This window comes from Panthera pardus, unplaced genomic scaffold, assembly GCF_024362965.1.
Source record: "Panthera pardus isolate Hobbes unplaced genomic scaffold, ASM2436296v1 HiC_scaffold_17, whole genome shotgun sequence".
Taxonomy (NCBI): Eukaryota; Metazoa; Chordata; class Mammalia; order Carnivora; family Felidae; genus Panthera; species Panthera pardus.
The window spans coordinates 145,527,430-145,543,520 of record NW_026526732.1 but is presented as its reverse complement, the minus strand read 5'-3'; the positions used below and the strand labels follow the sequence as shown (position 1 = coordinate 145,543,520).

The 16,091-nt window shown below is 43.4% G+C and overlaps 1 protein-coding gene across 3 annotated transcripts in view; it reads right to left on the bottom strand.

Annotated features, from left to right (window-relative positions):
• Positions 1-375: 375 nt before the first annotated feature.
• SLC26A8 (solute carrier family 26 member 8) overlaps positions 376-16,091 on the bottom strand; it is an 84,484-nt gene continuing 68,768 nt past the window's right edge. For all 3 annotated transcript variants that reach the window (XM_019456902.2, XM_053905089.1, XM_019456901.2), the window contains exons 15-20: positions 15,624-15,716; positions 15,377-15,508; positions 10,796-11,167; positions 6,889-6,943; positions 6,608-6,792; positions 376-1,193 (exon numbers count right to left, since the gene is read on the bottom strand). In XM_019456902.2, coding sequence (XP_019312447.2) covers positions 744-1,193; positions 6,608-6,792; positions 6,889-6,943; positions 10,796-11,167; positions 15,377-15,508; positions 15,624-15,716 — 1,287 coding nt within the window. In that variant the 3' untranslated portion in view covers positions 376-743. The remainder of the gene's footprint in view (positions 1,194-6,607; positions 6,793-6,888; positions 6,944-10,795; positions 11,168-15,376; positions 15,509-15,623; positions 15,717-16,091) is intronic.

Here is a 16,091-nt window from a genome sequence, read left to right as displayed (position 1 = left end):
ATATGAATCTGGATACCAAATAGAGCTCTATAGAGCTAACCTTCTCATCAGTTGGTACAGCTGACTAGTCTTCTGAAACAGTGGTAGGATTAGGAAAACATCCTGCTCTCGGAGTGATGACAAAAGTGTTTTCAGAGTAACAGTTCCTTAGATTATAAGCCTTGCAGGCTGGCTTAACTTAACCTATCTACTTCCCCATTTCCACCACCAGTGTAATGAAGATACCTTGCATATAAAATACAAACGCCACCGAGTTTTTCTTTTTCTTGCTTATATCTTCTTCACCATGTCCACCCACTTCTGGAATTTCTCCCACCCAACCTTTCTTTAGGCATATAGACTATAGAGAAGGGAAAGATGCAGGAAGTGTCCAAATGTAACTAGAGTTGTATATTTTATTTGAGTCTCATCTCTTTGGAGAAAGGGGAACGGAGATGAGAGGAGGAAGTTAGAGATGCTTGGACAAAACCCCCAGAGTACGGGGTGTGCAAAGAAGGAAATCCTTTACTAGAATATCTGCTGATGGTGAGATGAGGTAAGCCTAGATAGGGAATTCAGAGATAACTCTTGGTGTTTAGCATTGTGATCTGGGAGTGAGATCCGTGTTGAGAAGGAAGAGGCCAGCAGATGAAGGAGTCCCAAATCGAGTATTGCTAGTTTGTAACTAGTCTAGGTCTTCTGACCAAGTGACCCCATTTGGGTGGGAAGGGTTTGCCAAGGGAATCTTATTCCCAGTTCATTTCCTAACAGTCTTCAGTATTATTGTCCTTGGGTGAATATGAATTCATATGTTGACGCCTCCTCTCAACTGACGGTGTCCCACGCCGAGCCTGAACTGGAGATCTGGGAAGTGTAGACGGATACAGAGACCAGTACTGCTGCCAAGGATAAGTGTGAGCCCTTGGCCTGGGTTTGAGCTCAGCCTCGGGCTCGGGCTCAGGCTCCAACTCAGGCTCTAACTCAGGCTCTAGCTCAGATTCAGGCTCTAGCTCTGACTCAGGCTCCATCCCATGAGTCAGGTCCAGCTCGAGATCTAGTCCAGTCTCTTGTTCTGATTCCACTGTGGGCTCCAGCTCCAGGTCTAGCTCCAACTCCTCCTTTGTTATCGGTTCCTGCATCATGATGTAGTCTGGATTTGCGTTTTTAGAGACTTCTAGAAGATTGCTGCTCATTTCATGTCTTGGCTCTCCATTCTAAAATACACACAATTAGATGGGTTAAAATTTACAACTTAATTTAGCTTTTGAACAGCCAAGGAATTTCAGAATACAAAAGGACTTAAGACACCAAGAAATCATGAGTTCCTGGCAAAATAGGAAATCTTCCCGGCCACATCTGCTTTTCATCTTTGCAACCTCTGGTTCCTCAGTTACTCACTATTCTTCAGGCTCTATCAATCCATAACTTCTGATTTCTTTGGCTTTTCTAGCTAGCCTGGGTTTCATGGTCAACCGTTAAAACAGCAGTGGTCTTGATAGCATTCTGAAACATCTTGTCTTCTTGATCTTACTTGTCTTTCCAACCCCATGTATGATTCTTGGCAGGGCATGTAAGGCCCTTCGTGACCTGACTTCTTGTCATCTTCTTTAGCTTTACCTGTGTCTGTGGTCCCCACCACTACTCTGGCCATAAAGTTAACTAAAGAGTCCTGACTTCTGCTTACCTTTGCTCATGCTGTTCCCTGTGCCTGCCTTGTCCTTCTCCATCTTATCCACATACACTTATTCATTGTTCCAGATTCAGATCAAAGACGATCAACCAGGATCTCAGCTTCCTTTGTGTTTCATCTATACTTCACTCACACTTCTGTCATAGTGCCAGTAATGTATTGCTTTTTGTAATTTATAAATCTATTTCCCCTATTAGACTCTAAGCTCTTTGAGGTGGGGCAGTGCCTGGTTTTTGATATCCCCAGTACCAGTGACTGAGCCTATCACCTAGCAGATGCCCCATAGGCTTGGTCAATCAGTTTTACAGCAGCATTCCATAGAATTATCAACTTTCACCTCTCCTGAAATAGTTTTCTCTCTTCTGTCACACAATACTCTTTGGCTTTTCCTCTTTCCTCCCTGGTTGCTTCTTTCTGGTCTCCTTGTTGTCTCCTCTATTTCTTTTGGATTTCTAAATGTTGGCAAGCCTCAGGGCTTCTCTTCTGCATCTACACTCCTTCCATAGGCAATTTTATTTAGTCCCATAATTTTCATTATCATCTATGTGCCAGTGACTTTTTGATCATAACCCTTCCCCTGATCTGTTTGTTCAGGTACCCACTGCCATTCTGACATTTCCCCTTGGATGTTTAACAGGCATCTTGAATGCAATACATCTGTAGTAGAACTTGCTCCTCTCCTAGGCTTCCCTAGTTTAAATGCTAGAAAAAAATTTGACATATTCAATACAAAGTCTTAATGTAAGTCCTGATAAGAATGTTAGTAAACTAGAAAAATACTTTTTTTAAAAAAACACAGTAAATATAATGTCTGTCTTAAGCCAACTGTTACCACCTTACTAGAAATGCATAAGAAGTTTGTCTCGTAAAATTCAGGAGTAAGACAAGACCACCCACTAGTACTTACATTGTTCTGGGAGATGTAGCTCATGCTATAATATATGATACTGAGATAAGAATTTTGACAACTGGAAAATAAGGTATTTATATTATTTGTAGAAAATATTTTTTTTCAATCTGGAAAGCTCAAGAGAATTACCAATGAAACCTCTTGGGTCTGGTAAAAGGATTCACAAATGTAGCCAAATAATTTTATGCAAATCAATAGGTTTATCACAGGCTGGCAATTGCCAGGTAGAAAATGTAATTAAAAAAGAATGTTAATTTCAAAAAGCAATACATATGTAAAACAAAGTATAAAGTATCTAGGATTTGTCTATACAAAGAAAGTCACAGGGACACCTGGGTGGCTCTGGATGGTTGAGTGTCTGACTCAGGTCATAATCTCACAGGTTCATAGGTTTGAGCCCCACATCAGGCTCTTTGCACTGACAGAGCCTGCTTGGGATCCTCTCTCTCCCTCTCACTCTGCCTCTCCTGCGCATGCTCTCTCTCTCTCTCTCTAAATAAATAAATAAATAAACTTAAAAAAAAAAGAAATTTAAAAAAAGGAAAGAAAGTCACAAAACCTTACTATGAATGCAACATTTAAAAGACTGAATGGGGTGCCTGAGTGGCTCAGTCCGTTAAGCCTCCGACTCCTGATTTCAGCTCAGGTCACCATCTCACAGCTTGTGAATTCCAAGCCCCGCATCAGGCTCTGTGCTGACAATGTGGAGCCTGCTTGGGATGCTCTTTCTTTCCCTCTCTCTCTGCCCCTCTGGAATTCACTATCTCTCAGAATAAATAAATAAACTTAAAAATAAAGACTGTATAAATACAAAGACAGCTCATGTTCTTCAATAAGATGAACAAATACTGGAAAGATATCAATTCTCAATTTATTTTATATTTCTAATGCAATTGTAATGAGAATTCCAATGGGATTCTTTTGTGGGGGGATGCTAACAAAAGATTCAAAAATTTGCTTGGAGGAATAAATTGGTGAGAATGATTTAGCAAATTTTGAAGTAGACTTCAAACCAAACAGTAAATATGTTATAAATCTATATTAAAGCTATTAACAACAATGAAACAAAAACTATGCTACAAATAGACTTCAGTTTTCATAATAATGTAATATTTTATGAAAATAGCATTTCAAATCAGCAGAGGAAAGAAAGCTTATTCAATAGATGAGTTTTCTCAGAATTGTTAGCTGTACAGATAAAAAATAAAAGATTATTCTTTAACCCCATACACTGAAATACATTTTACCTAGATTAAAAAGCATAATATATAAACACTTAAAACATTAAAATCTAGAAGAAAACATAAATGATTAGTTTACTTCCTAAGTGAGAATGACATTCTAAACAAAAGGCAAACAGAAAATAAGAAAGGTTAATATGGGAAAGGCAATGTAATATATAACGTAAATCTGTCAAGTGTATCATAATTTATAAATAAAACAGAGAAACTTTCACTTATAGAAAAGGCAGACTACGTAATTCAGACCCACCCTCCTACTGAGGACAGCCAGGAGAGCTGGGTAAAATATTTTATTTTTATTTATTTTTTAAAGTTTATTTATTTATTTTGAGAGAGAGAGAGAGAGAGCACACGCACAGGAGGGGCAGAGAGAGAGGGAGAGTGAGAGAATCCCAAGTAGGCTCCACACTGTCACTGCAGAGCTTGATGTGAGACTCAAACTCATAAACCATGAGTTCATGACCTGAGCCAAAACCAAGAGTTGGACACTTAATTGACTAAGCCACCCAGGTGCCCCTGAATAAAATATTTTAAAACTTCTGCTTGAAGATACCATAAAGCTAACAAGATTATAATGAAGATTTGGAAAAGGTGAAAATCTATAGAGGTGAGTCTGGCATTTGGGACCACTTTTGTAGAAGGTATTTGATGATCTCGAAGTGGCACATATATGCAGAGAACAGTGCTTTTGACAGCTTTGAGGGCTTAAGGTTGCCAAAATTGCATTCTAGGGTCTGCCAAGGGAGGGACTGTGGCATACCTTCCCAGAGACTGCAGCTGGGCTGTGGGTCATCTGGATGGCCTAGAACACCTTGAGTCCTAAAATCAGATCAGTTACCCTGGATTGCTAGTGCCTCCAGGGACTTGGCAAAACAATGAAGTTCTTTCCAGAAGAAAAACATCATCCTGGATCTCAGAGTATTTTTATAAACATTTTCTAAATACAATGTCTGGCACACACCCAAAGATTGCCGGGCACACTAGACTTTGATAGCAAAAAATGCACATTGAATCTCTAAGGCAGTGGTTCTCAAAGTGTAGTTTCTGTATTGTTAGCATCAGTATTACCCAGTACTTGTTGGCAATGCAAATTCTCAGACCCTACCCCAGACCCATTGAATCAGAAATTTAGGGGAGATGGGGCTACAGAGAGGGCCCAGCAGTCTGTGTTTTAACAGCAGATTTTGGTGACTCAGACACATACTAACGTTTGAGAACCACAGGAAATCTCCAAACATAAGCAGAGGGACCGCTGGCCAGACATGTTGTTAAAAGAATGGTTACTCCAGGTGGGAATGGGCCTAAGAAGCTCTGAGATTTCTTCCAACTGAAAGGTTTTGTGACTCTGTGATTTTATAGACGGGAGTGGACTATAGAGCAGAATAGAAAAAATATGTCCATTGAGGAAAAAGTTGCTCTGGATAAGCGGAGGCACATAACCTGTGAGAATTCTCAATAAGCAAGGGAAAGACATTACGTTAAAAAGAAGAAGAAAGAAAAAGGCCATGTTTTATAAGCTTGGATATCTTTTACTTCTTAAAGTTTTCAAAAAAAAATCCACACTTTATTGCTCTGGTAATACTTCTCTTGTCATAAAAAATTCAAACATGATTAAAATGTAATAAGTCAAAGAATCAGGGATTTAATTAAAAAATAATTTCTAGGGGTGCCTGGGTGGCTCAGTTGGTTGAGCGTCCAACCTCAGCTCTGGTCATGATTTTACAGTTTGGTTCGTGAGTTCAACCCCGCGTTGGGATCTGTGCTGACAGCTCAGAGCCCTGAGCCTTCTTCAGATTCTATGTCTTCCTCTCTCTCTGCCTCCCCGCCCCCCGCTTGCACTCTGTCTCTCTCTCTCTCTCAAAAATATAGGTTAAAAAAATTAAAAAAAAATAATTTCTAGTTGTTAGATAATATTTGGTGCCCATCTGTGTTTTAATTTCCTTTTCTTTGTGGGGGGGGCACATTTAACCTTCACAGACTCTGATTTAAAAACACTGAAGTAGGGGGGCACCTGGGTGGCTCAGTCAGTTAAGCTGCCCACTTCAGCTCAGGTCGTGATCTCATGGTTTGTGAGTTCAAGTCCCACATCAGGCTCTGTGCTGACAGCTTGGAGCCCGCTTCATATCCTGTGTCCTCCTTGCTCTCTGCCCTTCCCCCACTCATTCCCTCGCTCTCTCTCTCTCGCTCTCTCTCTCTCTCAAAAATAAATAAACTTAAAAAAATAAAAATAAAATAAAAACACTGCAGTTGACCCGGGCCTTTACTTAGTATTAATAGACAGCTAAAAGTTCTGGCTTATGTATCATTCTCCTTTGCATTTTTCAGGTTGAGTAAATCTTATATATTACTCACAATGTAAATAATAGCCAAAATGTTAGACTGGCAGATCTTTACCTCTGTGAGTTCATTAGTTCTATTTTTCATCCCAAGGGTGGTGTAGGCATGGATTCTAAAGGTATAGCTGGTGGAGATATTTAAAATATTCAGGAATTTGGGATGGCACTGGCACTAATCAAGCTTGCTATAAAAGAATCCTTGAGACCTCTGCTGGGTTGGGTAACCCTCCTTTCAGTTGGGAAAGGGTCCTGAATACACCCAGATGCCACGGCAGTGGGGGAACTTGGGATTCAGGTCCACTGTTATTTACCAACTGATAAGGGAGCACTTCAACATCTCAAAGTCTGGCCCAGCCATACTCAAAAGCCTTTCCTAGACATTGCTCATCTCTACTTAATCAGGTGTCTCCCCACTGCTCGCCCCACACCGTGATGCTTCACATCATCCAACCTTGTCACTTTCTGAGTAGGCTTCCCGTATCACTGTCTCGGATTCATCCACGCTTAACTCGGAGGACTCTGGAAACTTCCTTGACAAGGCAAATAGCACGGCATCGTGGAGGGTGAGGAACAGCTGGGCCTTGGTGATGCCGGCGTCAAAGAAATCATTCTTCTCAAATGCCTTGACCACAGAAGCTGCAAACCAAACCCAGAACATACACAGGGTCAGACGCCTGAGGAGGACAGCACCCAGGGTACAAACAGTCCTCTCATAGGGTGAAGGATACTCACTGTGACACCCTGAAAAGAGCACCAAAATGTTGGCATTTTGGAAAGCGTTGCACATCTGTGGGGAGAGAGTAAATCAGCGTTAGTGATCTTCATACGCACTACGAAAGAGCCTTCTAATTAGAGGAGTTTTAATACCCCTTTGGCCATTCACTTGTCTGGGTATATGTACCTCTGCATTCCAGTTCAGCTCTATAAACATTTGATGCGTGGACTTCCATATGCCAGGAAATGTCTAAAGTGCTAGGAATACAAAAGAGAATCAGATGGTCTCATGTGAGGTGGGGAGTGAGAGGGAGTGTTGCCCATGGTCTCTTGGGGGCGGGGGGTGGGAAACAGTTCCCATAAAGAGGTAATGCTTCTGGGGAGCCTGGGTGGCTCAGTTGTTTAAGTATCTGACTCTTGATTTAGGCTCGGGTCATGGTCTCATGATTCACGAGATCGAGCCCAGTGTCAGGCTCTGTGCTAATAGTGTGGAGCCTACTTGGTATTCTCTCTCCCTCCCTCTCTCTCTGCCCCGCCCCTTCCAAATAAATACATAAACTTAAAAGAGAGAGAGAGAGAGAGAGAGAGAGAGAGAGAATGCTACTGAGGACAGTGCTAGAAGAGAGACAGGCATGGGTATGATGGGAACACAACGGAAAGCCTTCATGAACAGCCGTTCTTGGTATTATTGTTTAGTGTATGCATGTGACCCCCTTCTTCCTGGAGTTCGCTGAGCAGAGGAGGAAAACGAGGCTCAGAGCTGGTCAAGTGATATTGTAGAGAATGGAATTCAGGAGTCCTGAAGGTCATATCTGGAACTTCTCTGCAAAGTTGCATTTAACTTTAGTAAAACAGCAGATATTTAGGAGTAGCAGATCAGTAAACATCGGATACTGACCTCAAGTTTACTTCAGCCAGTATATCTGCTCTGGTGTGATAACTTTTAAAGTCCATGTTAACCTTAACACTCTCAGATTGAATAGACTCCAACCCTGAGCGTGGAGTTAAAATATCAAAAGACACAAATGAAACGGACTCTACTTGGGGCACTTAGGTGGCTCAGTTGATTGAGCATCTGACTCTTGACTTCAGTCCAGGTCATGATCTCGTGGTCTTGAGATCAAGCCCCACATTGGGCTCCATGTGGGCGTGGTGCCTGCTTGTGACTCTCTCTCTCTCTCTCTCTCTCTCTCTCTCTGCCCCTCTCCTCTGCCCATGCTCTCTCTCTTTCTCAACCAAACCAAACCAAATCAAAACAAAACAAAAACACAAAAACCTGATACTTCTTTTACTACCAAGAGGAAACAAGAAAATCATTCTTGATCATGGTCATTTGATAAAGAGCCACTATGGACATACTTTGTTTGTTTGTTTGTTTGTTTGTTTGTTTATTGGCAGAGGGAGAGAGAGAGAGAGAGAGAGAGAGAATCTTAAGAAAGCTCCACACCCAGCATGAAGCTCCATGCGAGTCTCCATCTCACAACTATGAGATCCTGACCTGAGCTGAAATCAAGAGACGGACACTTAACCGACTGAGCCACCCAAGTGCCTCTGGACATTCTCTAAATGACAAGCAATGGGAGAGTGACATTTCATGAATTAGGAAGAAGCTTAAATTGCATGATTGTCTCTAATAAGAATGACTGCTGGGATTTTTTTCAGTAAATTTAAGTTTTCAAAGTTAAAGTAAACAAAAAATAATGATTTCCTCCAATTGGGCTGTCTAAAACAATTAGAGAACGGTGGGGCGCCTGGGGGCTCAGTCCGTTAAGTGTCCGACTTCGGCTCAGGTCATGATCTCACAGTTTGTGAGTTCAAGCCCCACATCCAAGCCCCCGCTTTGGATCCTCTGTCCCCTTCTCTCTCTCTTCCCCTCCCCTGCTTATGCTCTTTCTCAAAAACAAATAAACATTTAAATCTTTTTAAAAATAAAAGAACAATTACAGAAGGAATGAAGAAATGTGTAACTTTAAGGTGAGAAAGTGCACCTCGAATCTCTGAAGGCTGTAAAGTAAAGGTGTCTACATTGCCTCTACATTGGGCTGGAGTAGAAAGTCATTAACACAGGCCAGGTGTGGATGGGTTATGCCAAGGACCAGAACATATGGTGCCTCCACAAAAAAAAGGAAAGCAAGAGGGGAGAGACAGAATAGCACAACTCTTACTACAGAACAGGAGGAAGAATGGTATAAAGTCAGATGCTTTGAGTCCCCATGCTGGGCAGGCCGCTTACTAGCTGTGAGCCTAGAACTCCTAAGGGGGAGTATGACTTGCCTCTCAGGGCTAGTGGGAGAATTAAATGAAATAGTGTATATGAATGTGCCCAACTCAGTCTGCCGTGTAGCAGGCATTTGATGATGTAGGTTTAATGACATCTAAAGCAGTAACTATCAAGTGAGAATGGGAGAAGAGAACGCACCCCAGCAGTACATCCTAAGATGGAGAAGCCCATAAGTTGAGACATCACCAAGTAGAACTGAATCTGCAAATGGGGTGGAGAAGAGGATGTCTTAGATGGGAAAGCCCTTAACGTTCATCTCTTCCAAGTCTCGTTTTATTTATTTATTTTTTACATATTTATTTGTTTTTGGGAGAACACAAGCAAGAGGGGCAGAGAGAGGGGGACAGAGGATCTGAAGCGGGCTCTGCACTGACAGGCTGACAGCAGCGAGCCTGATGTGGGGCTCGAATTCATGAACCGCGAGATCGTGACCTGAATCCAATCAAAGTTGGATGCTCAACCGACTGAGCCACCCAGGTGCCCCCCCCCGCCCAGGTCTCTCGTTTTCTAGATGAGCAAACGAAGGCCCGGTGCAATTTAGTAAATTACCTCAGGTCTGATGGACAGTGAACAGTAGCAAACCCAGGACAGAGTACACACCCACAGAGTGCCAACCAGAGTTCTTTCTGCTACGAGAAGCTTCCTGTTGCCTCAAACCAAAGAGGAACTGGACTCACTTAAGACAGAATCATATTTCTTTAGGAATAAAGTTTGATAAAATAGGATAAAAGAATAGGATAAAATAGGAATAAAGTTTGATAAAATAGGATAAAAGAAGGAAAGTCAACCAACGGAGCAGGTCTCAAAAAACAAAACAAAACAAAACAAAACAAAACAAGTGGGTGCAGTCAGCGTCCAGGAAGTGGGTGTTCAGGATGTTTAAACCTGAGCCACCACCAAAAGGAGCAAGAGTGAGGCAGAGGGCTGTAAACTGAGATAAGCTGGCTGAAAGGCAGATACAGTACTTATAAGACATCAACAATAAAAACCGATACAGTTAGCTGTGCATCTAAACTGTCCATGCTGTATAGAAGGAGAGGAATGAAAATTGTCAAGAGAAATCAGAGTAGGAGAGAAGCCGGGACTCAGGGTTACGGCTTCTGAAGGAGAAGTCTTCCCTGCCCTTTGCACCCAATGATGCAGGCAATGAGGAGGGAACTGGGGGAGATCCTGTAGGCTCCGGACTGGGCAGCCCCAGGCTTGCCAGGGCCATGTTATCATGTCTTCACATCTGAGGGTGTTTTACAATGTCTACCTCAGAGCAGATGAAGAGTGAGAGTTCTTGGTGTGCTTTTTTTTTTCCCTGTAGCATTCAGACCTATTGAAAAGATGTGCAGTGAACTCCCAGGAGATCCTGGGAGTTGCTGGGTGTGGCACAGATTGCTGTTTTCCATTTTGGATTTTTTGAGAAGTAACATGCCTTGCTTACAGAGCCAACCCCAGTTCAAAAGACAGGGTTGGTTTCTTTCCTTTTCATTCCAGTTGACCTTAAACTATCTTTAGTGTCCAAGTTTCTAGTGGCCCTGGGGTCACAAAGCAGCTGATCAGTGACTCAGAGGATTCGATCAGGGTCGGGGCTGGTGGGGGGGGGGGGCAGTGGTAGGAGGGGATCGGAGGTCTTGTGAAAGTCTGCTTAGTACTTACTTGTCTTAAGGACACTGAAGCCTGTGAATCCACGAAATGTACCATGGAGAAATCCAGGATAATGGTGTGGATGCTGGGTAGATGAGAGGTATCCGAGAAGGGAAGGAGTGACCTGTTCCTCTCTTGGGTTTCCACAGCGTCAGGCAGTGGCATCAAGCTGTTTCTACGGGGGTCATTAGAAACCCAAACTTTGTCCATGTCCTCGTAGTTTTGCCCTTGACTTCTGTAAGACGTGGAAGATACGATGTACGGTACTTCCTCATGGGACACGGATTGGCACATGTTCATGCTGTCGAAATGCGAGCAGCGGATCAGGTTAATGGAGGATGAGTCGCGGTCCTGTCTACTTTCAAATCGTTCTGTGTAGACAACCTGGGACAACAGAGTTAGGGGAGGACCGTGAGGAGGCTCGAGCAGGGGCTACAAGTACCTGCAATGATGCCATTTCTGTCTCCTGACTCACCTCCCTCTCCCTCAGGAAACCTCCCCACAGACCAGGTGCTTGGGTTTCGCTTGGACACCTCACTGTCACTTCACGCTCGTGACCGAAAAAGCCGCATTCGTCTTGCCATATCCTTGCCGCTCACGGCATTGCCCTCCCAACTTCCCTCTGCGTACCGAGGATGCTTTCATTGCCCTGTGAGCCAGACTTAAGATAATCTTTGGTTTATTCCTTCCCCTCATCCCTGGGCTCTAGTTTGTCTGGGTGCCTACTAAGAGTTTGTTTGAAGGGTTTCTTCCATCAGTCCCTTTTCTCAACACTTCCATCTTTCATCAGGCTTCCTTAAGAAGACAGAAATTACTCGCGCGGGCCTATTTTTCCCTTTCACTCCTTTCATCCTAATAGGCTTGGAGAGCCTGCCGTGGCTTAAGGACAGCACCAAGCACCGGGAATACAATGGCAGGGAAGAGGTGAATGCCCACTTTGCAGTCACAGGTAATGACTACGCGTCCCACCTTCTACCTGGGGAGAGGGCACGTGTCCGTTCAAAGCATCAACAACAACAGAGATGGACAAAAACCATGAGGCACTTGCTAGAGTGGTACAGTCTGGGCGATATTGTGCTTATTATATTGCTTATAAAATAAAAAGTTTTAAATACAAAAATGGGGGGGGCATCTGGGTGGCTCAGTCGGTTAAGCATCTGACTCTTGCTTTTTTTTTTTTTAAACAATTTTTTAAAGTTTTTAAATTTACTTTAAGAGAGAGAGAGAGAGAGAGAGAGAGAGAGAGCAAGTGGGGTGGGGACAGAGAGAGAGGGGAGAGAGTGAATCCCAAGCACACTCTGCATGGTCAGTGCAGAGCCTGATGCAGGGCTCGAACTCACCAATGGTGAGATCATGACCTGAGCCGAAATCAAGAGTTGGGCGCTTAACTGACTGAGCCACCCAGGCACCCCTAACTGACTCTTTTTTTTTTTTTTTAATTTTTTTTAACGTTTATTTATTTTTGAGACAGAGAGAGAGCATGAACAGGGGGAGGGTCAGAGAGAGGGAGACACAGAATCTGAAACAGGCTCCAGGCTCTGAGCTGTCAGCACAGAGCCCGACGCGGGGCTCGAACTCACAGACCGCGAGATCATGACCTGAGCTGAAGTCAGCCGCCCAACCGACTGAGCCACCCAGGCGCCCCCCTAACTGACTCTTGCTTTCGGCTCACGAGCTCGCGATTCGTGGGTTCAAACCCTGCATCAGGCTCTGTGGTGACAGCATGGAGCCTGTCTGGGATTCTCTCCCTCTGCCCGTACCTCCCCCCACTCAAAATAAATAAATACACATTTAAACAAGTACAAAAACATTAAGGTAAAAACTGTACGAGGTAGTATATTTTGCATAACAGAAAAAAAAGTGGTATGCACAGATAATAAGTTACGGTTCAAAGGACAGGGGTGTTCCTTAAGGCTTCGGAGTCACCGAGGCCAGGCCTCTGGAGGACAGGCACAGTGACAGGGAGATGCAAGATCCTTCAGGCAGAAGGAGACCTCTGAGAGCCTCCCTTTTCTCTCCTTCATCCACTCTACACTCTTGTCCTTCAAAGACTTTCATGATCCACTCGCGCTGTGTCTGCCTGAACTTACTTTCCAGGCCAAGCCTCTTGCTGTTGAGGACCTCATAGTTGTTTCTACCTCAGCGTCTTTGTTCAAGTCCGTCCACAGACGGAGAGTCCTCTTTTTTCCTATCTGACCTAAATCCAAATTTCTCTCTCCTGCCTAGCTCAAGCCCATTGCTATCAAGAAGTTGTTTCCTGACTTCTCGAACTCATGCTGATCTCCCTTTAAAATTGTTAAAATCTTTACTTAGAGTTGTTAAAATCTAAAGACACAGTTTTGAACGTGACAATATACTGTGTGGAATGGTTTACTCTCCTACTTCATCAATTTTAAGGTGTCCCACTACTTTCTATATTATCAAGAAAGAAAAGAAATCACTGCAAATTAAACTGTGGCATGCCATCAGCTGTGCCCTGAATCCAAATTTCAGAGATGTGAAAAAACATGGAGCATAGGATTGACAAAATACAATAATAGCCATGTAGGTCACATTAACAGAGAGTCATCTCCCTAGTTTGATTTACAATTCCATGAACTGGGGCGCCTGGCTGGCTCAGTGAGTGGAGTGTGCAACTCTTGATCTCGGGGTTGTGAGTTCGAGCCCCATGTTGGGTGCACAGATTACTCAAAAATAAAATCTTTTAAAAAAATTTCATGAATTGCTACAAAATAACTCTCGGAGTGGGTGTAGAGATGAAACAAAGTTGTCCATGAACTGATCAATCTTAAGGTGGATGGTGGGTACACAGAGGCTCATTATACTTGTGTCTACTTTTGTCAATGTTTTGAAGGACAAATGTCCTTTTTAAAAAAGGACAACCTGGGGGCGCCTGGGTGGCTCCATCGGTTGAACGTCCAACTCTTGATTTTGGCTCAGGTCATGATCTCACAGTTCGTGAGTTCCAGCCCCGCGTCGGGCTCTGCACTGACCGTGCAGAGCTTGCTTTGAATTCTCTGTCTCCCTTTCTCTCTGCCCCTTCCCTGCTCACGCTCACTCTCTCTTTCTCTCTCTCAAAATAAATAAACATTAAAACAATTAAAAATGAATGAATGAATAAATAAATAAATAAAATTAAAAAGGGCAGCCTGGATGAACCTTGAGGACATTATACTAAGTGAAGTAAGCCAGTCACAAAAAGACAAATACCGTATGATTCCACTTAATGAGGTATCTGGAATAGTCAAATTCATAGAGACAGAAGGTAGAGTGGTGGTAGCCAGGGGCTGGGCAGGGGGTGGGGGGGAAGGAGGAAACAGGGAGCTCTTGTTTAATGGGTACAGAGCTCCAGTTTTGCAAGATGAAAAAATTCTGGAGGTAGGTGGTAGTGATGCTTACACAACAATGGGAATATATTTAACACTACTGACTGTACACTTAAAAATAGTTACCATGGTAAGTTTTATGTTATATGTCTTTTTGCCACAAGAAAAAAGAAAAAGAAAACAGAGCTACTTAAGGGCAGAGACCCTTAAAATTCATTTTCTTTTTTCATTGCATCACAGTTCTGGGCACAGGGTAGAAACTCAAATGCTATGTGATCCTATTCTACTCTGAAGTGTATTTGCTGATGTCCTGTAAACATCCTCTACAATGCTCAGTGCAGTGTGGATACTGAACAAAAATTTGATACAGTGTTAATTCCATCCTCTTGGCAGGAAAGTTGGTGTTTTCAGGGAGTTCGGTAGAGCCTACACTCCACTAGGGTATATGGGAAGGAGAGTGTGTGCTTGGCGTTTGCAAGGGCCAACATGAGGAGGGGGACAGGAGATGTTTGTGGTGGGGGAGTAAATTGTGTGTGTGTGTGTGTGTGTGTGTGTGTGTGTGTGTGTGTATGTGTGTGTAGATAGAGCTGCCCCTCCAGGGTATAAGTATAGGCTGGGTGAAAGGCCCCCAAAGCTAGAAATGAGCAGCCCTGCTGAGGGGAAAGGAAATAAATATTAGATGAAGGGAATTAATTTAATTTAGATCAAGTCTGAATTGGAAATAATGAGCACTTTATAATTCATCAGCCAAAATAGCCTTCAGATGGTGTGAAGTTTCCATCTTTGCTTACCCCCCACCACCATTTCCTCGGTCACAGGCAGACATCAGGAGACCCTGGCATGTCCTTGAGAACAGCAGCCACCTTAACTCTGCTGCTTTTGTTGGAACTGGAAAACAATCTTTCAGCCACTTGTTTTCAGAAATCGAAAGCCAGGCAGGTGAAAGTCAGGGAAATAGGTATAACTAGGGTATTACCGTCAATCTCGGTAGGCAAACTGTGCTCTCTGTGCTCAGGTCAGTCACTGGCCATTGAGTAGCGACCCAAACATCTCCTCCTACCTACTAAGGTCAAGATCTACATCTCAAAAGGGGACCTGTGCCTTCATTGCTGGGTAGAAATCTCTGATTTCCAGTTACCCATGGTCCATCTAAGAGTCAAAGCCCCTGAGGGGGTTTTGATTTTCTTTCCTTACTTCTTCTTCAACTACCAGTGCACTTCTTTATAAAATGTGGAGAAAAATGCAGAAAGGAAAAGAGGTTTCCAACCCTGGGTGGTGGCTCCTGTTCGTCACAGTTGCAGAAACACTGACAAATCTTTTCTTCCTGTGAGCTGTCTTCATTTTGATTAAACAGGTGGAACACTTCTTCTTCTTTAAGAGGCACCCTAACCATTTCAACCTGAGAGATGTAAGAGAGAGGCCAGATGGTGAGTGGGGGAAGGAAGAGGGGGTGTCCCTGGGGAGGGGGCGGGGGAGGGGAGCAGGTGGAGAAAGGCAGGGGAGGAAGCCATCACCTCTTTTAATAGCTTGTGCTTTAGCTGATCAACATTGACGAATGTAATGGAGTTGCAGCACTGGAAGATTTTCACCCCAGGAATGTTTTTAACCTGCAAGACAAATGTGAAGTGGAGGGAAACTTCTCAGCTCTTTTGTAGAATAAGAAAGAATCTCTAGAACTCCCTAGAGAATCTGGATTCTTCTTCGTAAGAAGCCAGGATTAGCAAATTCTTCCCTGTCATTTTCACCCCCTGCTTTTCCTGCTTTCTTCTCCGCCTTCCATTTGTTCTTTTCTTTTCCTTGGCCTTCCCCACCGCCCCTCCCCACCAAGGACATGATCCTTAACTGGCTGCAGCACTCTGAGGATTTACCTACTTAAGTTCCCCACCTCCACCGTCCTGCATCACTTTCCCCGCCTCTGCAAACATGTGTCTGTAGGTTAGCAAACAACAACAGCAAAGGGATTGTTGCAGAAAAACCAAGCA